General features: G+C 40.0%; 1 protein-coding gene across 5 annotated transcripts in view; it reads right to left on the bottom strand.

The window, feature by feature from the left end:
- TMEM232 (transmembrane protein 232) overlaps nucleotides 1-22232 on the bottom strand; it is a 218430-nt gene that overhangs the window by 89388 nt on the left and 106810 nt on the right. For all 5 annotated transcript variants that reach the window (XM_020779999.3, XM_020779996.3, XM_072992470.2 and 2 more), the window contains one exon: nucleotides 13900-14078. In XM_020779999.3, the coding sequence (XP_020635658.3) occupies nucleotides 13900-14078 (179 nt within the window). The remainder of the gene's footprint in view (nucleotides 1-13899; nucleotides 14079-22232) is intronic.

Genomic DNA, 22232 nt, shown 5'->3' with positions numbered 1-22232 from the left:
GCTGGGGAAGTGAAATTATTATGCTAAATCATTGCTGATGTGATGAATCACTCCAATTATTTTTTAAAAAAATATTTTTCTTTGCTTCTCTGTATATTGCTGATCGAGAAACTGCCTGCCGCTGCAGTTTTGATTGGCAATAGGAAGACAAGCAAATAATTTTTAAAAAAATTAATTGAAGTGATTCATCACATCAGCAATGATCTAGCAGATACAATAAAAATGATTTCACTTCCCCAACCCTCCACAGATGATCAGTGTTCCATTTCCAGTATCTGAAATAGATACCAAAACTCTAGATGAGTCCATTCCAAGCAATAACACTCCATGGGAAATGATGAAATTGGAGCACCTGAACTCACACACAAGGGTTCAAACATGTGTGAGTTGGAGCAAATTGGCCCATTCCAGCAATATCTATGTGTGAATATGAGAAAAGGGAACAATCAACTGACTCATCAGCACACAAAATAGCAGGACAAATACCCGTGTGAACAGGTTCAGAGTTACTGTTTTACAGTTTTAGCAAAGCTTTGGCTTGCAGTGGTGCCTCGCATAGCAATTGCTCCGTATAGCGATGAAATCGCTTTGTGATGGACTTTTTGCCATCGCAAAAGCAATCGCTTTGCGATGGTCCCTATGGGGAAATTTCGCTTTGCGATGATCGCAGGGAAGCGATCATCACAAAGCCTTCATTTTCGGCCAGCTGGTCGGCGGTTTCAAAATGGCCACTGGGTAAACAAAATGGCCACCCACTGTGTTTCCTCGCTTAAGAGGCACCGAAAATGGCCACCCCTATGGAGGATCTTCGCTTAAAGATGAGTTTTTAGCCCATAGGAACGCATTAATCACTTTTTAATGCGTCTCTATGGGCTTATTTTCGCTTGCGATGTTATCACTTAGCAGCGATTTTTTCTGCACGGATTAACATCACTAAGTGAGGCACCACTGTACTTCCTTTCTCTCTGCAATGACTTCCAATAATTACCTTAGGATCAGAGTTTGGAAATTCTTCTTTTCATCTGGAATATTCCAAAATAGGACTACTAATGACATGACTACCCCATATCTCATTATCTTCCATCTCTCTAGAGATGCTCAACATGTGACTTGTTGCTCTACAAACAACAATGAAGAAGATGGAATAGAGATTAGGAAAACTCACAGGGATATGACATCACATCAAATATTGGATTCTTGAGGAACCCTTGATATGACAGTGGAAGGAAAGGACAAACAAAAATGTTATTTTTAGATCATCCTCCCACCCCATCTACTATAACATTGATTTCCTGCATGAAATGTGTACATTAATTTGCATTTTCTCTATGTCTGTCTGTCTGTATTTGTCTTTTACCTCACCCATCTAGTGGAATGTCACTATTCTGGGCAGCTTGTATACGTAAAACGTAAACATAAAAATAACCCACCACCAGACAAACCTCTCATCAGATAAAGAAAGAAACCCAAATCCCTTAGCAGTAATAGCAGTCAGGGAAAAAAAGAAAATATTACATGATAAGCTATTGTGCAAGGAGAATATCTTGAAAAGGTTCTCTGAAAAGATGTTTTTAAACTGAATTTCTAAATGCTAGGAGGGAAGGGGCCTGGTGCACCTCCACTGGCAGGGTGTTTCATAATGTAGCAACCACCACTGAGAAGGCCTGGTTCATAGGGTGGCCCACAAAGTCATGATTTGAATGGAAAGAGTGGCACAGGAGAAGTGCTTTGACAAGTTTCAGCATCTTCCCAGTTATTATGAAGAGATAAAACAGTTGATAAGATTCCTTGCTCAAGACATTGCAAGGTTTCTAATGTCTCATCTGAAAAGCAACATGTAGCCACACTTACATACAGAGACAAAGATTGTGTATGTGTAAATTGTGATTTATCCTAATTTCATATGGATGATACCAGAGTTTTGAATAATTACTTTTTAGATACCAATCCCCAGAACCTATGGGTCTTTTTTTATCGGTCTCCATCCATCTCAAATATTCTGTTTAAAAAATTGGTAAAAGATATGGTATCTTACAACAGCCAACTCGATTCCTCTTGATGCTGTCTCAGCTGCTCAGCTTGGCTACCATCAACGGAGTATCTCCACCTATCCCTTGCTGTGCGGATTAGTCATTCTTTACTAAAGTCCAGTGAGTCTCTTATGCTACTTATCCAAGAAATCTGTTTTCTACCTCTTCTCCATTTATCCTTGATCTTCCTTTCAATGATGTATCACAGTATATTTCTCATTATGAATTATGTGTCCAAGATATGAGAACTTGCATTTCTTAATAGTCAATTTTCTTTTCCTTTTCCTATCCAATAAAGCAGTGGTCCCCAATCTTTTTAGCCCTGCGGATCGGCTGGGGAAGGCGGAGCACCCCCCCCGTGCTCATGCACATGCGCAAAGGGTGGTGCAGCGCTCGTGTGTGCTCACACTTGTGCGCATGCACAAAGGGCAGTGCAGCACTTGTGCAGGTGCATGTGCTCTCGTGCGCATGTGCAAAGGTATGGTGCTCAGGGGCACTCGTGCACATGTGTGAAGGGGTGGGAGTGCTCACGTGGGTGCAGGTGCAAACAGGCTGTGCGGGGGGAAGTGTGTGCAGGGGTGGGGGTGGGGAGGTCTGTCTCGGCAGCCTGGTCCAGCTCAGGCCATGGACCGGCACCGGGCTGCGGACCAGTGGTTGGGGACCTCTTCAATAAAGTACCACTAGCCCGAAAAACTCACAACAACCATTACCTCTTCATTCTTTATTCTATCTATCCATGGGATGTGAAGGATTCTTCTGTACATTCACATTTCAAAAGCATTTATTCTTTTGAGGATCTCCTTCTTAATAGTTCAAAACATACAACCATTTGGCAGGGCCGACCATACAGTATGCAATACTTTATCTTCCTTGGTCTCAAAGATATATTAAGTTGTTTACTACAAAACATTTTCTTCATAAAGGTTGTTCTAACTATCTTGACTCCTAGTATTATTTCTATATTGCAGCCTACATGATTATTAATTAAGCTATCCATATACACATATTTGAACACTTGGTCAATACATTAGTAGCTACCCATAATATTTGTATTTGATCATCTTTCTACTTATCACCATTGATTTTGTGAATTTGGGCATAGACAGAAATTCCCATGTTGTTACTTTCATCTGTGACAAACCTAACACTATTTGAAAGTCCTCTGAGCTACTGGCTATCAGGACTGTGTCATCAGTGTATCTTATATTATTTAATTTGCTTTACCATTTACTTTAATGCTTTCAGATCTATCTGCAAAAGCATTTTCCATAACCTTTTCTGAATAAATATTAAACAATACTGGTGACAAGGTACATCCTTAACAGACTCCTCTTCTAATTTCTACTTCATTAGTAAATTTTCTATTTTACCTCAGCTGTTTGTTCTCAGTATAATTTTTTTTATTATACTTATATCCTTTCCATTGACTCGTAGGTGATGAAATACTTCACAATCTTAAACTCTCTGAAATGTTTTTTCAAAGTCAATGAAGCATATTTTATACAACTTGTCATACATCCAAGTAGGTTTCTGCTAGAACTATTAAACTTATGAGTGCTTCTCTAATATCCATCCCTGACCTAAATCAAACAGTGTATTGCTCATGTTATCTTTGCATTTTATTTTAATTCCTCTGTATATAATTGAAAGAAAGATCTTTAAAACATGACTCAGTAAACTAATTATTCTACATTTGTTGCATTTTTAATTAACCTTTTCCAGAATTGTCACAAATGTTGACCACAACCTTTCTGTAGGAATTTTCCCTTCATTATAATCACATTAAACAACTTTGTCATCATCTTAATACCATTATTTTCCATGGTTTTTAGAAATTCTGCCCTCCTTTTTTCTGATTCAGGTGATTTTTACTTACCTACCAGCAATTGGTTATTCAGCCTCAAATATTAAATTAGCTGGTCCGTCATCATTACCATAGGTATAATTTATAACTTCAGATCAATTATCAAAAAATACTTCAGCTACATAGAATTTGAAGACTGACTTCTTTTCATCTGTAGTAACTAGTAATATATGATTATCACTAAATTTCCTAGAGAAGTAGTGAGGGAACTACATTTACTACTAAATGAGCCATTTATGTGATATTTTAATTTATATCCTAATTTTCATTCAGATTGCATTAGTCTAGATAATCATCAGAATTGCAGCCACAAAGGCAAAGCTCCAAATTATTGACCAGGTATGTGCTATTGATCCCCAAGTTGTAAAGAAAAGTTCTACCACAACATCAGAAACAGCATGCTCTCAAGTGGGCTGGCCCCAGAGCCAAGATTCTGGCCAGCTGAGGCACAAAAAAAGCTCAGTCAGGGAAGTCCAGAATTGGGGTAAAGGCAATGCAAAGATCTAGCAAACAGAATACTATGGAGATCCAAAGGCAGAGTCCCAGAGCAAGCTAATCTAGTTGCAGGAGAAGATGAATAGGGAGAGTCACAGTCAGGCCGTCCAAAAGTTATACATAGCAAGGGTGAGGATTCATGGCATGCAGAGTCTGGAGCAAAAAAGAGAGGCTGTCTCTTTTTTAAAAATCCAACCACTGACCAAAGATTATGTACCTGAGGTGCTCAGTTGCAATGACCTGGCTAGCTAGAAAAAGAATTCATCTGCAAACATTTGGCTCACTGGTCTGTGTGTGAGGAAAAGCTTTCCCTCAAAAAGGCTTCCCACTCTTGTGGAGGGCTCTTCCCCCAAAAAGCATTTCCATGTCGCTGAGTATTTATTTATTTATTTATTTATTTTATATCCCGCCTATCTAGTCAACTCGGACCACTCTAGGCGGCTAACAGTCAGCAAATAATAAAAATAAACATACATAAAGCAACATAAATAGTAAAAAGCTTACAAAGATAGGATTTTGCCTAGGGGCCTTTGTGTTCTTGTGAGCTGGACAGCACCCCATCCCCTTCCTCTGACTTAGCCACTGAGCCATCTTTTCTTGGGGGTTCAACTTCCTGGGGCTCCCTTCAGGCTCCTGAGTATGCAGAATTGATTGTTCCTCCCTGCTACGTGTGGGGATTCCATGCCCAAAACATAAAAGAAATAAGACAAAGAAAAATGCAGGGTGTTCCAGAGACACGTTGTAAAAAGCATCAAAGAGAAACCTAAAGTCCTACTCAGACCAACTCAGAAAAATTACCAGCCCAAGTATTTATGAGTTTCCTTTAAATTACATTGATGAACACACAACAGTATTTATATTTCATATCCCACCTTCTCAGTGGAATTCAGAGGATGTCATATGTGATGGTTTATGGTCTGGCAGATTCATACTTCTTTAGCTTTACCAGGTTTCACCCAAATCCATGCCTGCTTAGCTTTAGTAGATTGTTCTATAGTATCTCTGACTATCTGCTAGGGCCAGCTACATTATAACTGACTCCCGGTATAGTAGTCCCTTGAAACTGATGCACAAAGTGTTAATATAGCAGAATATCTACTCTACTCACTATCATCACCCTATCCCCTTTTTCCATGGATAGCTCAGTGGTTTAGATATCCGGCTGTAGAGCCAGAAATTAGTAGTTCAATTCCCCACTTTGCTTCCTTGGCAGGGGTTGGACTTTATGATCCATAGAGTCCCTTCCAGCTCTGCAGATCTAAAATTATTATTATTCTAAGATTAGCATTCCATTAAGACATAAGTTATAGTTCAGGTCCTAATTTACACTTATTCAATGGACCAAAGGCAAACAAGCCAGGATAGCTACACAAGAATACCTAGGATGTTCACTAGCCTAATTCCCCTTTGAGCAGTTGGCTATCAAAGTGCTGCATTTTAAATCCTCTATGCCCATTTCCCTCTTATTTCAATAAATCAAACATACTTATCTAATTTCCTAAGATGATAAGAACAGGCAGAGTGTTTAATGTATAATTTAACTTCACTGTAGAAAGTACTTATAACAAATTTATCTTCTTTACCTGTCAGAATTACAAAGCCTATTTCTGTAATGAAAAATGGACCATATTTTAAAAAGAATTTTCATACGTTTCCAAAGTGCTGTCAAGACCTACAGATACTGTTCTTCTGGTGCACCACTTGAGAGAGAGGAGTTTGGATTCAAGGGAGAAATTACAGGCAGTTCCATACCTTTTTATTTATTTATTTATTTTTATTTATTGGACTTATATACTGCCCCATAGTGCTACAAGCACTCTCCGGGCGGTTTACAATTTTTTAATTATACAGGCTACACATTGCCCCCCCAGCAAGCTGGGTACTCATTTTACCGTCCTCGGAAGGATGGAAGGCTGAGTGAACCTTGAGCCGGCTACCTGGGATTTGAACCCCAGGTCGTGAGCACAGTTTTAGCTGCAGTACAGCGTTTTAACCACTGCGCCACGAGGCTCTTTTATAGTACTATTACATTATTTGTGACTTCCAATGATTACTCTTTATGATGTCACTGCATTAAAAGAAACATATAGAATTTGCAGCTCATTTTTGCTGTCTTCTTACCCTACCACTACCCTATGACGCTGTTTACCATCAAGTACTATTGCAAATAACATGCGCTAGATTATGGAGAAAGCCAGAGAGTTCCAGAAAACACATCTACTTCTGCTTCATTCACTATGCAAAAGCCTTTGATTGTGTTGACCACAGCAAACTATGGCAAGTTCTTAAAGAAATGGGAGTGCCTGACCACCTTATCTATCTCCTGAGAAATCTATATGTGGACAGGAAGCAACAGTTAGAACTGGATATGCAACAACTGATTGGCTCAAAATTGGGAAAGGAGTACAACAAGGATGTATATTGTCCCCCAGCTTATTTAACTTATATGCAGAATACATCATGCGAAAGGCTGGACTGGATGAATCCCAAACCAGAATTAAGATTGCCGGAAGAAATATCAATAACCTCAGATATGCAGATGATACCGCTCTGATGGCAGAAAGTGAGGAGGAATTAAAGAACCTCGTAATGAGGGTGAAAGAGGAGAGCACAAAAAAATGGTCTGAAGCTCAACATAAAAAAAACTAAGATCATGGCCACTGGTCCCATCACCTCCTGGCAAATAGAAGGGGAAGATATGGAGGAAGTGACAGATTTTACTTTCCTGGGCTCCGTGATCACTGCAGATGTTGACAGCAGCCACGAAATTAAAAGACGCCTGCTTCTTGGGAGGAACGCGATGACAAACGTAGACAGCATCTTAAAAAGCAGAGACATCACCTTGCCAACAAAGGTCCGCATAGTCAAAGCTATGGTTTTTCCAATAGTGATGTATGGAAGTGAGAGATAAAGAAGACTGACCGCCAAAGAATGGATGCTTTTGAATTGTGGTGCTGGAGGAGACTCTTGAGAGTCCCCTGGACTGCAAGGAGATAAACCTATCCGTTTGGAAGGAAATCAACCTTGAGTGTTCACTGGAAGGACAGATCCTGAAACTGAGGCTCCAATACTTTGGCCATCTCATGAGAAGAGTAGACTCCCCTGATGTTGGGAAAATGTGAAGGCAAGAGGAGAAGGGGACAACAATGGACGAGATGGTTGGACAGTGTCATCGAAGCTACCAACATGAATTTGACCAAACTCCGGGAAGCAGTGGAAAACAGGAGGGCCTGGTGTTCTCTGGTCCATGGGGTCACAAAGAGTCGGACAGGACTTAACAACTAAACAACAACAACTACTGCAAAAATTCTATTATCTAACCCAGAATCATAAATTAACTAAAGTGATAGCAACTATTTTGCAAAACTGCAAATTCCAGATATCACCAACATCACCAGCACCGCTGATAAAATCATTCCAGCTGCAATTTTCAGTAATTAAAGACTCCCCTCCAGTCATGTCCCTCAGCCCCCAGTTGTTTCCTGCTGATAAAGGGATTCCATGGGAGTCTCAGAACCTTTAGTGTGAGAATTGGAATATGTTCTATTTCTAACAAATCAATGTGGCTGATGACATCATTGGCCTTACACTGCATGAATTATGCTGCTGGCTTTCAGCCTCTAAGTGCAGAAATTGTCGACATATATCCTGCCTAAGGGCACAGCCGAGGAAGTAGAAATTGCTTTTCTCTCTCAGTTCAATCAACCTTCCTTGTAAAAACCTATGAAAACCACAATGTCTATCTAGACTTCACTTCCATGCATTGAAACCCAATATTTCTTGCACTCTCCTATTTCACCCTCATTATGAGGTTCTTTAATTCCTCCATCTGCATGTGGCCTCAGTAACTCCAGTGAGGATCAACTGCAGCCACAGATTCAATCTTTTGTGCCTAACCATTTTTTACTTCTGATTAATACTTTTTGATAGGGTTCAATTATACAGGAGCCTTGATTCAATTTTGCCCAATTGTTTCATACTGAGCCTCCCCCACCCTACTGCCGTGGGGGCTTGAGGACTCCCATCTTCCCTGTACCAGGGTCCTGGAGTGATGACCACCATATATTTCTGACCCAGGGCAAAAAGAGCAGCCACTTGCAGGATAGAAACAACTCCTTAGTCAGAAGTAATGACTGTAGCCTGAGAACAATGCCTGACAATACTGAAAGCAATGGGCTATTTGTCCTATTTATCAAAACAGAGCAGGCTCAAGAAGGAAGAAAGTGTTGAGTGTCCTCTAACTTCTTCTGCCTACTAATGCTTTTGGACAATCAGTTGGGATCCACTGGATGGATAGGCGATAGGCGAGATTCATCACAAACAAAACACACACTTTGTGTCATAGTAGCAAAAGAAGGAAAATATAATCTTCACTGGTGTAACTGCAAAAACGGTTTCAGGTTCTTGATGAGGAATCTGGCAGACAGAAAGCAGACCAAGTCAAAGAGCAGACCTTGTAGGAGTACATGAGAGGGAGGTGGAGTCAACAATACACATTCCTGGACAGAAATACAGGAGGGGGACACTGGCTGTCCCATTGAGAGCACCTGGATCAATGTAGTTGTGGCGAAAAACAAAAAGAACATGGTAGTTGGTGTTTACTATCAACCGCCCAATCGAGGAAACTTTTGATTCTAGGGATTTCGAAGAGACACAATGTAGTATTGACGGGAGATTTCACTTATCCTGATATATGTTAGGAGGCAAATTTTGCCAAATGTGGCCTTTCCAAGAAACTCCTGACTTGTGTGGCTGAAAATTTTCTTCTACAAAAAGGGGAGAAATAAATTAAAGGGCTAGCTATCCTTGACTTGATTCTAACCAATAGAGATGATTGGGTGTAGGAAGTGGCAGTAAGGGGAACTCTGGGCGAGAGTGACCATGTCCTACTAGAATTCTTGATTTCAAAGGAAACCAAAGCAGAGTGTAGTCACACATATATGCTGGATTTTTTAAAGGCCAGTTTTAATAAACTCAGGACAGCAATAAGTAAGGTCCCATGGCAGGAGATCCTAACAAGAAACGGCATCCAAGAAGGGCTGGAATTTATAAAAAAGAAAAATTTAAAGGCAAACAATTCCAACAAGAAAAAAAGGTGGGAAACAGCAAAATGAATTAATAAAAGAAATAAAAGCAAGCAAGCAAGCAAGCAAGCAAGCAAGCAAGCAAGCAAGCAAGCAAGCAAGCAAGCAAGCAAGCAAGCAAGCAAGCAAGCAAGAAAGAAAGAAAGAAAGAAAGAAAGAAAGAAAGAAAGAAAGAAAGAAAGAAAGAAAGAAAGGCCAGTGTGGGACAAAGCTCAGAGAGAACTGAAAACAAAAAAGGACACATGTAAGAAGTGGAGAGGAGGCCAGACCACAGAGGAAAAGTACAGACAAGCAGCAAAGAATTGCAGGGATGGCATTAGGAGGGCTGTGGCGATCACCCTGCTTTGGCTCATGTAGCAGGTTATTTGCATACACCAATGAAAGCTGTTAGGAGGTGGAGACAGAGAAACCAGAAGGGAGGAGTGAGTCAGAGAAGAGCAGTGAGGAGTTTGTGAGAGCAAGACAGTTAGAGGAAGATCATGAGAGTCTGACTTGAGAAGTCAGTTTGAGTCAGAGATAAGAATGAAGTAGATGTCTGTGAGAGTTAGGAGAGTGGCAGAGTTAAGAGTTAAAGAGAGTTAAGAGTGAAACAATTTACTATTTAACTACTTAATACATTAAGTCTTTGAAGAGCCTGTTTATGTGATCTGTTACTAATAAACCTTTGTTCAATGTTACTCTTAGCTTGGACCTCCATCTTTCTAATTAAAGTTTTTTGACAGAAGTCAACTGGTGGCAGCGTAAAGAAGGGGACACATTGTGGGGCTCAGGCTAGTGAAATAATCTGGGGACACGCAGGGGCGCATCACAAGGGGAAAGGCTAGCAACTGAGGTTAGCTAGAAACACTAAAAGCAACACAAAAGCATTCTTCGGTTTTGTGCATAAAGAAAAACATAAAGAAAAGTAACAATGGTTCAGCAACTCAATAGAGATGGGGAAATGATAACAGATGACAAAGAAAATGAAGAAGTACTCAATTCCTATTTTAGCTCAGTCTTTTTCCAAAGGACAAACTATGACCCTCCAGACAAGTGTGAAGTGCAGGTGGAGGGGACAAGATTGCAGCTGGAGATTGTTAAATAGTCAAGGAATACCTTACGACCTTGAAGAAGTTCAAATATTCAGGGCCAGATGAACTGTATTCAAGAGTATTGAAAGAACTCTCTGAAGAACTCTCAGAACCACTGTCCATTATTTTCTAGAAATCATGGGAAATGGGTGAGGTGCCAGATGATTGGATGATAGCTAATGTTGTTCCTATCTTCAAAAAGAGCAAAAAGGAGGAACCTGGGAACCACAGACTGGTTAGCCTGACATCAATCCCAGGGAAAATTGTGGAACAGATTATAGATCAATCACTATGCAAGCTCCTAGAAAACAATGCAGTAATAACTAGAAGCAAACACGGATTTGCCAAGAACAAATCCTACCAAAGTAATCTGATCTCATCTTTTGATCAGGTCACCTCCCTGATAGACAGTGGGAATACTGTAGACATAGTATATCTTGACTTTGACAAAGCTTTTGGTAAAGTGCCCTATGGTATTCTGATTAGCAAGCTAACTAGGTATGGGCTGGATAATACAACTGTCAGGTGGATACACAGTTGGCTATAGAATTGTACTCAGAGGGTGATGATTAATGACTCCTCAAACTGCGTGGAGATAACATGTGCGGTACCTCAAGGCTCACTCCTGGGCCCAATGTTCTTCAACATTTTTATTAAAGATCAGGGGATACAAGTAATGTTAATCAAATTTGCAATGACATAAAATTGGGTGGAATAGCTAATATCCTGGAAAAGAGAAACAAGATTCAAAATGATCTGGATGTGTTTTCAGTTCTGAGCTGAGAACAACAGAATGACATTCAACAGAGATAAGTGCAAAGTACTGCACCTAGGAAAAAGAAACCAAACACACATTTACAGGATGGGGGATTCCTGGCTCAGCAATACTGTGAGTGAAATGGATCTTGGGATCGTCATAGATCACAAGCTGAACATGAGCCAACAGTGTGATGTGGCTACAAAAAAGGCTAATGGTATTTTAGGCTGCATTAACAGAGGTATAGTATTCAAATCTCATGAGGTACTCATTTCCCTCTATTTGGCACTGGTTAGGGTTCATCTTCAATACTGTCTCTAGTTCTGGACATTGCACTTCAAAAAGAATGCTGACAAAGTGGAAGAAGCTCAGAGGAGGGCAACAAGGATGATCAGGGGGTCTGGAAACCAAGTCCTATGAAAGACTGAAAGAACTGGGCATGTTTAGCCTTGAGAAGCACTTTTCAAATACCTGAAAGGCTATCATGCAGAGGAGGGGCAGGATCAATTATCAATCATCCCAGAGTGTAGGACTCAAGTTACAGGAAGACAGATTTTGGTGGAATATCAGGAATATTTTCCTAACTGTTAGAGAGTACAGCAGTAGAGTCAATTATCTCAAGAGGTGGTGAGTGTTCCAACACTGAAGGCAGTGAAGAGAAATTTAGACAACCACCTGGCAGATATCTTTTGATTTGTATTCCTCTATTGAGGAGGGGTTTGGACTTGATGGCCATATAGGCCCCTTCCAACTTCATATTGTATGATTCTAGGTATCATAGCCATACATTTGAAAGCAGTGCTAGTGGGTGGTAGGCAGTGAAGGGGTATGAAACAGAAATATTACGGAACAGTGGGCATGCACAACACACTGAGGCTTACTTAATTCAAAATGTATGACATGTAATATGCTCTTATTTGCCTGTATTTGACAGCCCAGAACTATTAAAATCAATGGACGCTTTCTTACTGACTTCACTGGAAAATGGATTACCTCTACATACCATCTCAATTAAGAAATCTGAATACACACTTAACTGCTGGAATTCTATTGCAAAGTGGAGCCAACTCAATTTATATTATAATTACTCAACAGGATAACAGTGATTAAGGGACACTTCAATACTGACAGTTGATGGATATTGGAAAGACCTCTCAGGAAAATAACATCTTCCCCCACCCACCCAATCTAGTCTTCAGACAAATTAGCAAAGTGTTTCCTTGAGATGCCTGTTTGTGTTTCAGGAGTAAAAATCCACTATACTTAAACAACAAGTAATAATATTCATTACTTGTTGACTTGAATAAAAATCCATCTGGCATGGTACTGGAGTTGACTGTTTGATTAAAAACAATTTATATTAGGAATTTGGTTATTCCTCGGGTTAGCAGAGCACAAGGCGAGGGGGGGGGAACGTGGAGTGATTTAGCCCACCAGCCCTCCCTTATCACACAAATCTAGTCCTTTCTATAGTAAGAAGTCACTCTAGATGCATCTTTAGAAGAAAGAAATGTTTAGTTACTGTTATCACCTTATCATTAAAATCAGAAGAAAGGGGGTAAAATGGAATTTTTCATGTGGAGCAGGACTCCATGCTTCATTCCTGAAGCTCGGTCAGGAAAGAAAAGGAAGCAAACAGCTAACAAAAGGCCATGAATAAACAGGAAAGGCCTGGCCCAAGGCCAGAGGTGGGGAAAATGTTACAAATCAATTTAGTAGCAACGTGTAAATAATTTTATTTATTTATTTATTTATTTGTTTGTTTATTTGTTTATTTATTTATTTATTTATTTATTTATTTATTTATTTATTTATTTATTTATTTATTTATTTATATTTATAAATAACAATAGGTCCTGTCCCCACTCACTGCCCTCCAGCGTTAAAGAATGCAAGACTGTAATTTTCCCAACATTTTATACACTTACCTGGATAATGCCACTCTTTAAAATGCTTACTATTCCAACTTTAGCAAAATAGCATTGCTGAACATGTTGGCTGAAATCCTGTTGCTTAGTGCAGTAAGCTGCACCAAAGTAGGCCACTTGAATCAGTGGAGATTTCATGAATCATCTCCTCTATCAATTACAATGATTGAAATGAATCAACTCTAATTGTGACTTATTTTTGCATAGCAAGTTATAACTAGAGTAAGCTTATTTAAATAAATGGAATTTATGGAAGAGCTGAGTCACCAAAACCTCACTGATTTAATATCCTACTGTAGTGCAATTTACTCCACTAAGCACGGCATTTCAACCATTGTTTGTGAATGAAAATTGTGCAGCACTAACTCTAAACATCAGATGGAAATTCCACTGAGTTCAGTGGTTCTTGCTCTCTTGCAAGCATGCATAGAATCCCAAATAAACATTATTTTGTTTAATAGGATAATTTTAGAAATGGATTGGAGAGAATATATTTTCAATTTCAGGAGATAACAAAGTATTTAAAGAAAACCACAAAAAGTAACTGGATCTTTGTTTCTATTTATGAGATTAATCATGACTGAAAGTTACTTTTGTTTTATGTTTAAAAATAATTGGTTGATGAAGTTATGGTACTCTTACTTATGTACTGATTTAAAACAACCACTTACCTCTGCTACTTTGGAAGCATTCAGGACTCTGGTATCTTTCTCAATTTCCTTTTGTTTCTGCAAAGCTCTCCACACTGCATTTCTTAAACCCTCCCGATTTGCATCCCTAGAGAGTTGACGATGTAGGATAACTAGATTATAGATCACACCATAACGAATCATCCAGAATGGATCGTCACCTGCAAATAACGATACTAGAGTGTGAATATTTTGACTTTGCTATCAGATAGGGAATGTTTTGTAAAATCACACATAGAGATGTATGAAGTCCAACCTGCTTCAGAGAGCAGTCAGCTGATGCTTTTGCAAACTCAGGCACAAGTTAAAAATGGCAAGGCAATTTCAACAAAGGGTGGCAAGCACTTACTCAGAAGAGTATCCAACACAGCGGTCACCTTTTAAAAAAGCACTTACTAGTGTGTGCATCCGCATGCACTGTTAAGCATCACTTCCTACTGGACCACAAAAATCAGAGTATGCCACTGGTAATGCTAAATGCCAGTTCCCCAATATACAGTATGTAGCAGATAGCTTTTAAAAGAGATGCCAAAATCTACAGAGGTAAGCGACACCATGCCTTTTTTAAGGCATAGCTATAGCCTCAGGATCTGGAGGTATCCACATTAGAAGATTAGTGTAGAACCAACATATTTCCTTCCTTTTTTAGAGAGGGACAGAGAACACTGTTACCAAAGTGCACCCTGATCTTTTCTATGTTGGCCTCTTGCGTTTTGTTCATCAAGACGTGTAGTTACTTTTAAAAACATAGAATAAAACTGCAGGGAAATTGCCAACTCATGTGAGGGCTTTTTAGTATTACTGTGCTTTTAATAAGTAGCTTCCTCCTTGTTGCTTCTGCCACGTTTACTGCTTTTAGTTCAGTGTGACAGCATTAATAGTTGTTTGATTGCATCTTACTCTCTCAGTTCTTTTTTCTACCCAGGGGAAGAGAAGGAGGTTAATTATTAATTTCCTCCCCCTTTTCCCCCTTTTTATTTCATTGCAAAATAGCACTGCTTCACTAATCTACACTAATAAAGGTGCAATTAAGAGGCAATTCATTAGTAATGCTGCTGCTGTGCTGACCAAGAAGCAATAAAGGAACTGAAACAGCAAGGAGGCATCTAATAATTGTACAGTACTGTTAACGTTCACAATGTATTTTGTAGTTTTACGTTGCTCTGAATTATCCTGACCTCTGCAAAGCAAAAGGTTTTAAATTTTCCATTACAGCAGACATTTGATGAATGAGACTTCTGAATATGTTTTGGTGGAAGTATCTTGCCCACAGGAAGAAGCACTGCCAGATTTTAAGAAGTGTTATGTTCTTTTTCTTTCTTTTCTTCTTTTTCTTTATTTGATTTATACCCTGCCCATCTAGACCGAAGTCTATTCTGAGTGGCTAACAATAAAAAATGGAAGAAAAATATATACAGTGGTGCCTCGCATTGCGATGTTAATTCGTTCCGCAAAAATCGCTGCAGAACGAAAATGTCGCTATGCGAGGCACCACTGTATATTGGTTCACTGAATGTAACACAAATGTTGTGAAAGATCACTAAGAAAGCAGAGAAAATTGAGAAAGCATAAAAATAGCTGTCTATGCTCATTTTTTCAATCTGTTTCTTTATAATATACAGTACAGTGGTGCCTCGCTTAGCGATCGCTCAGCATAGCGAAGAAATCGCTTAGCGATGGGGTTTAAGCGATCGCTTAGTGATGGTCCCTATGGGGGAAATTTGCTTTGTGATGATCGCGGGGAAGCGATCATCGCAAAGCCCCCTTTTTCAGCCAGCTGATCAGTGGTTTCAAAATGGCCACCGGAAAAACAAAATGACCGCCCGCTGCGTTCCCTCACTTTAGAGGCACCGAAAATGGCCACCCCATGGAGGATTTTCGATTAAAGTTAGTTTTTAAGCCCATAGGAACGCATTAATGGCGTTTTAATGCGTTTCTATGGGCTTTTAAATCCGTTTAGTGATGAAATCGCTTAGCAACGTTTTTTCCTGCACGGATTAACGTCGCTAAGCGAGGCACCATTGTACATGTTTATGCAGCTATATTACATGTAAGGAGGTGGTTAGATTTGTAAAAGTGTTTTGATCCCAGGCCATTTCAGCATACAGTTCTTCAATTTTTAGACAAAATACATGGGTGATCCCATTACAGCTGAGAAGAAACCTGGTTCAAAAATACTTACCAACATTATTATATTTGAAACAAAATAGAACAGAAAAAGAGAACACCACACCATCCTCAGGAGAGTTTTTCCCCTCTTGCCTTTACCATACTACTTTGTTATTAGCCACACTCCCTTTGTGCCCTCCTAATTAGAAAAAAGACTATGACAAATAGCAGTGAAATATTAATCTCTTTAGAGACTTCTGCTACTAATGTGCTGAGTGTCTCCTGAAATAAAGTTTTACATCCTTCATTCTTACAAATAGCAATGGCAATTTAGCATAACCCATCACTAAACAATATTGTTCTCTTTACAATATCAAGATAAGCTTTTAGAAAGTTTTTTTTAAAAAAAATCCTATTAGCACTAACCTAAAACTTAGGCCCACTGAATTCAGTACTGCTTACTTCTGAGAAGACATATATAGGATTGTTATATTTTGTTTGTTTGTCTTGAACATCTTATAAGATGTTCAAGACAAACAAACAAAATAAAAGGGTGATGGTGTTTTGCCTTAGTTTTTCTTAAAGCATCTACATCTAGAGCATTTAAAGATGCTAATTGTGGGGGGGCTTTTGCTTTAATATGCAGAAATATCACAACTATTCAAATTATTAGGGACTAATTATACAGGTATGAAAACATCCCTTATATGCACAGGGTAGTTGCTTTCAGCTAATAATATGTAGAAGTAAAGGGAACCTTACTCCAAAGAACTGAAAAGTTCTTGATCATGCCAACTGGGCCAGGGAACAGACAGCCCATCCACACTGGCATACAGATGGTTCTATGGATTCACCACTGTAAACAATTCAGCACAATCCAAAATAACTCTTTGTTACGCTGAGTGGATGGATATCTTTCAATAAAATGTCACTGGGGGCGGTGTTAACTGCCTTGACAACCATGTGACACATTAGATGAGTTGTGGCATTAAAAGGGAGGGTGGAGAAACCTCCTCCTCAATTTTATCTTCTTTTCAAAAATTTTGCCCAACGAACATTGTGAAATTCTAGAACCATGTTAGGTTGATGTATTGCCATTTTGGTATGCCACTTTATTTAACACATACACACAAAAGAAATTCACCCTAGCCCCCTGAATAACAGCTGAGAGAAGAGGCAGGGAAGGGAGCTATATTGACTCCATGGGTTGTGCCCACAAGGAAGCACACCCCAGCAGAGCCGGAGGACAAAGGTTGGAAAAGTGGCTGGTACCTCCCTTCAGTCTCCTCAAACTTAACCCAATGTTTCCCCATCGTGCTGTAGCTGTCCTCATTTACTATTGTGGCTGCCTCCTTACTCGAAAGTAAATCAGCTAAATTTACCCACAAATAAACTGTGCAAATCTTGCTTGCTGCTAAACTGGGTAAACTTTGCTTTGTGTGAACCTGTAGCATGATCCCCAGTGTGAATGGAAGGGTCAACCCAAGTGAGAGTTAAAATAAATTGCATTTAAGAATCTTTTAAGCACAGACTGGACTGTACCAAGATTCCCACTTCACAATTAGCAAGGAGGTGATGGTCCTCCCATTCTTGCCACCTAGCAATAGTGGGATTTCGTTTGCTTGCTTATTTGCGGTTTGGTTGTTTGGGCAAGCTTTTCGCTGCTCTAGACTTCCTCTTTCAGGAGAACTGAAGTTGTATTTTCCAATTTAGCCTATATGTATTTATTCATCTCTTTTCAAAGTCTTTTAATCAAGCAGTTATCACATTTTATGGCAGCAAACTCCATTAATGATATCTTTGTTCTTTTTTTCTCAAAGTTTCATAGAATCATGAAGTTGGAAGGGGCCTATATGGCTATCGAGTCCAAACCCCTCCTCAATGCAGGAATACAAATCAAAGGAAATGTGCCAAGTCATTCTCTAAATTTTTCTCGAATTCCTCCAGTGTTGGAGCACTCACCACCTCTTGAAGTAATTGAGTTCACTGCTGTACTGTTCTAACAGCTAGGAAGTTTTTCCTGCTATTCAACCCAAATCTGTCTTCCTGTAACTTGAGTCCATTGTTGGGTGTCCTGCACTCTGGGATGACTGAGAACAGATGCTGCCCCTCCTCTGATTGGAAACCTTTCAGGTATTTGAAAAGTGCTATTATATCTCCCCTCATTCTTCTTTTCTCAAGGCTAAATATGCCCAATTCTTTCAGTCTTTCCTCATAAGGCTTAGTTTCCAGACCCCTGATCATCCTTGTTGTCCTCCTCTCAACTGTTCTAATCTTTTGAAGTGCAGTATCCTGAACTAGAAACAGAACTTAAGATGAGGCAGTACCAGTACCAAATAGAGGATAATGAGTACCTCATGGGATTTGGAGACTATACTTCCTCTTAACATTTAGTCCAGTTGTGTCTGACTCTAGGGCACGGTGCTCATCTCTGTCTCCAAGCCATAGAGCCAACATTTATCCGTAGACAGTTTCCGTGGTCACATGGCCAGCACAACTAGACACAGAATGCCGTTACCTTCCCACCGAGGTGGTACCTATTTATCTACTCACATTTACATACTTTCAAACTGCTAGGTTGGCAGAAGCTGGGAAAAGTGACGGGAGCTCACTCCGTCATGTGGATTCGATTTTATGACTGCTGGTCTTCTGGCCTTGCAGCACAGAGGCTTCTGCGGTTTAACCCGCAACACCACCATGTCCTTCTGTTAATGCAGCCTAAAATAGCATTTGCCTTTTTTTGTAGCCACATCACACTGTTGGCTCATATTCAGCTTATTATCTGTGACAATTCCAATGTCTTTCCTGCTCCTAGTATTGATCAGCCAGGTATCCCCCATCTTGTAACTGTGTGTTCAGTTTCTTTTTTCTCAGTGCAGTGCTTTGCACTTCTCCCTGTTAAATTTCATCCTGATGTTCAGCCCACTGCTCAAGCCTATCCAGATCATTTTGAATCTTGTTTCTATCTTCCAGGGTATTAGCTATTCCACCCAATGTTGTGTCATTTGCAAATCTGATCAGCATTCCCTACACGCCCTGATCCATGTCATTAATAAAAATGTTGAAGAGCACTGGCCCCAGGAGTGAGCCCTGGGATACCCGACTTGTTACTTCCACCCCGTTTGAAAAGAGCCATTTTTCACCCTCTGAGTACAATTCTGTAGCCAGATGTCTATCTACCGCAAAGTTGTTCTGTCCAGCCATACCTAGTTAGCTTGCTAATGAGAATACCATGGTGTGCTTTGTCAAAAGCTTTGCTGAAGTCAAGATATACAATGTCTACAGTATTCATTGTTTTCAATGCAGGAACTCTCAATAATGCACTCATTTATCAATCACATCTGCTTCCAGTTGGGAGCTCTTTGTGGTTTAAAACCAACTCTGAAAAGGCCTGGTGGGAACATGTATTTTATCTTATGCAAGCATATCCTTGCTTATAGCTAATGGCAGAAGACATCAAGCTTCCAACTCTTATCACCTGTATTCACCCAGCTAAACTCAATAGCCAGTACCCTACTGAGCTTCCATCGAGCAATACCTCACATCAGGGTAATAGTACAGGACCATACCATGAGCAGAAGCATTGCTATTGTACAAATTGTGCTGTCTGTGAAAAAAAATCTGCATTTCACTTTCCAACAGCAATGCTTGCACAAGGAGTGCAATCCTTAATTATTGTGTTGGTAATATTTCCCATTTAGCTGATCTAGCTGATCCCTCCCCCATCCAATATTGGTCAAAGAAATTCAGTAAACATACATTGTTGTACCATACTGCCTGGCTGGAATTATATGTAGACTCCCTACAGAATAAATCTCATTGCATTACTTCTAAGTAACTGTATATCAGGTCAAACTGTAAGGATGCAATCCTATACTTACCAGTTTGAAAGTAAGTAATCACAAACTAAATAGACCTTACTACTAAGTAAACATGGATAACCTCAGGCTAAAATCCATGTGCTATTAAGAGATGGAAATCAATTAGTTTTGGGTAAACAGGTAATCTCCTGCCAACCTAGCAGTTCGAAAGCATGTAAAAATGCAAGTAGATAAATAGTTACCACTACAGTGGGAAGGTTAACAGCGTTCCGTATCTAGTAGCGTTGGCCACATGACCATGGAAACTGTCTACGGACAAACACTGGTTCTACGGCTTGGACAGAAAGTTTTGGATATCCCGGACAACCCAGACAATATAGTTGCTGACCTAGAGCCAGACATCCTGGAGAGTGAGGTCAAGTGGGCCTTAGAAAGCCTGGCTAACAACAAGGCCAGTGGAGGTGATGGCATTCCAGTTGAACTATTTAAAATCTTAAAGGATGATGCTGTTAAGGTGCTACATTCAATATGCCAACAAGTTTGGAAAACTCAACAGTGGCCAGAGGACTGGAAAAGATCAGTCTACATCCCAATACCAAAGAAGGGCAGTGCCAAAGAATGCTCCAACTACCGGACAATTGCACTCATCTCACACGCCAGCAAGGTTATGCTCAAAATCATACAAGGTAGGCTTCAGCAGTATGTGGACCGAGAACTCCCAGAAGTACAAGCTGGATTCCGAAGGGGCAGAGGAACTCGAGACCAAATTGCCAACATGCACTGGATTATGGAGAAAGCCAGAGAGTTCCAGAAAAACATCTACTTCTGCTTCATTCACTATGCAAAAGCCTTTGACTGTGTGGACCACAGCAAACTATGGCAAATCCTAAAAGAAATGGGCGTGCCTGACCACCTTATCCATCTCCTGAGAAACCTATATGTGGGACAGGAAGCAACAGTTAGAACTGGATATGGAACAACGGATTGGTTCAAAATTGGGAAAGGAGTACGACAAGGCTGTATATTGTCCCCCAGCTTATTTAACTTATATGCAGAATACATCATGCGGAAGGCTGGACTGGAGGAATCCCAAACTGGAATTAAGATTGCAGGGAGAAATATCAACAACCTCCGATATGCAGATGATACCACTCTGATGGCGGAAAGTGAGGAGGAACTAAAGAACCTTGTAATGAGGGTGAAAGACGAGAGTGCAAAAAACGGTCTGAAACTCAACATCAAAAAAACTAAGATCATGGCCACTGGTGCCATCACCTCCTGGGAAATAGAAGGGGAAGATATGGAGGCAGTGACAGATTTTACTTTCTTGGGCTGCATGATCACTGCAGATGGAGACAGCAGCCACTAAATTAAAAGACGCCTGCTTCTTGGGAGGAAAGCAATGACAAACGTAGACAGCATCTTAAAAAGCAGAGACATCACCTTGCCAACAAAAGTCCGAATAGTCAAAGCTATGGTTTTTCCTGTAGTGTTGTATGGAAGTGAGAGCTGGACCATAAAGAAAGCTGACCGCCGAAGAATTGATGCCTTTGAATTGTGGTGCTGGAGGAGACTCTTGAGAGTTCCCTGGATTGCAAAGAGAACAAACCTATCAATTCTAAAGGAAATCAACCCCGAGTGCTCATTGGAAGGACAGATCCTGAAGCTGAGGCTCCAGTACTTTGGCCATCTCATGAGAAGAGAAGACTCCTTGGAAAAGACTTTGATGTTGGGAAAGTGTGAAGGCAAGAGGAGAAGGGGACGACCGAGGATGAGATGGTTGGACAGTGTCATCGAAGCAACCAACATGAATTTGACACAACTCCGGGAGGCGGTGGAAGATAGGAGGGCCTGGCGTGCTCTGGTCCATGGGGTCACGAAGAGTCGGACACGACTAAATGACTAAACAAACAAAGAAAAAGGGCTTGGACATGGGGATGAGCACTGTCCCTAGAATTGGACATGAGTGGACTAAATGTCAAGGGGATCCTTTACCTTTACCTTAAACAGGTAACATTTTACCTTTTAAAAGACGCATGTCTTGGAAATATATATTTCAAACGTGTATTTTACTTTTAAAAGATGTATAGGAGAGAGGATACAGAGAAAAACACTAAAAATCATGAGCATTTTAGAAACTTTCTTTTAAAATGTGAAAGATTAATTAGACAAAAACTGATAAGAGCGTGTTGAGCATATGAATGACCAATTGGCACCACACAGGTTTTGCAGGCAACCTAAATTACTTTCATAAAGCTTAAATCTTGAAATACTTTTAGATTCTGAGAGATGGCAATTAAAGTGCTAGAATTACATCTTAACAATGAGGAAAGTAAGATGATGAAGGGAGGAACAATATAGTAGTCTGGGTATAATTTTCACACG

This window comes from Pogona vitticeps, chromosome 2 (assembly GCF_051106095.1).
Source record: "Pogona vitticeps strain Pit_001003342236 chromosome 2, PviZW2.1, whole genome shotgun sequence".
Classification (NCBI taxonomy): Eukaryota; Metazoa; Chordata; class Lepidosauria; order Squamata; family Agamidae; genus Pogona; species Pogona vitticeps.
The sequence above is the reverse complement of the archived record's forward strand: the minus strand, read 5'-3'. Positions and strand labels throughout refer to the sequence as shown.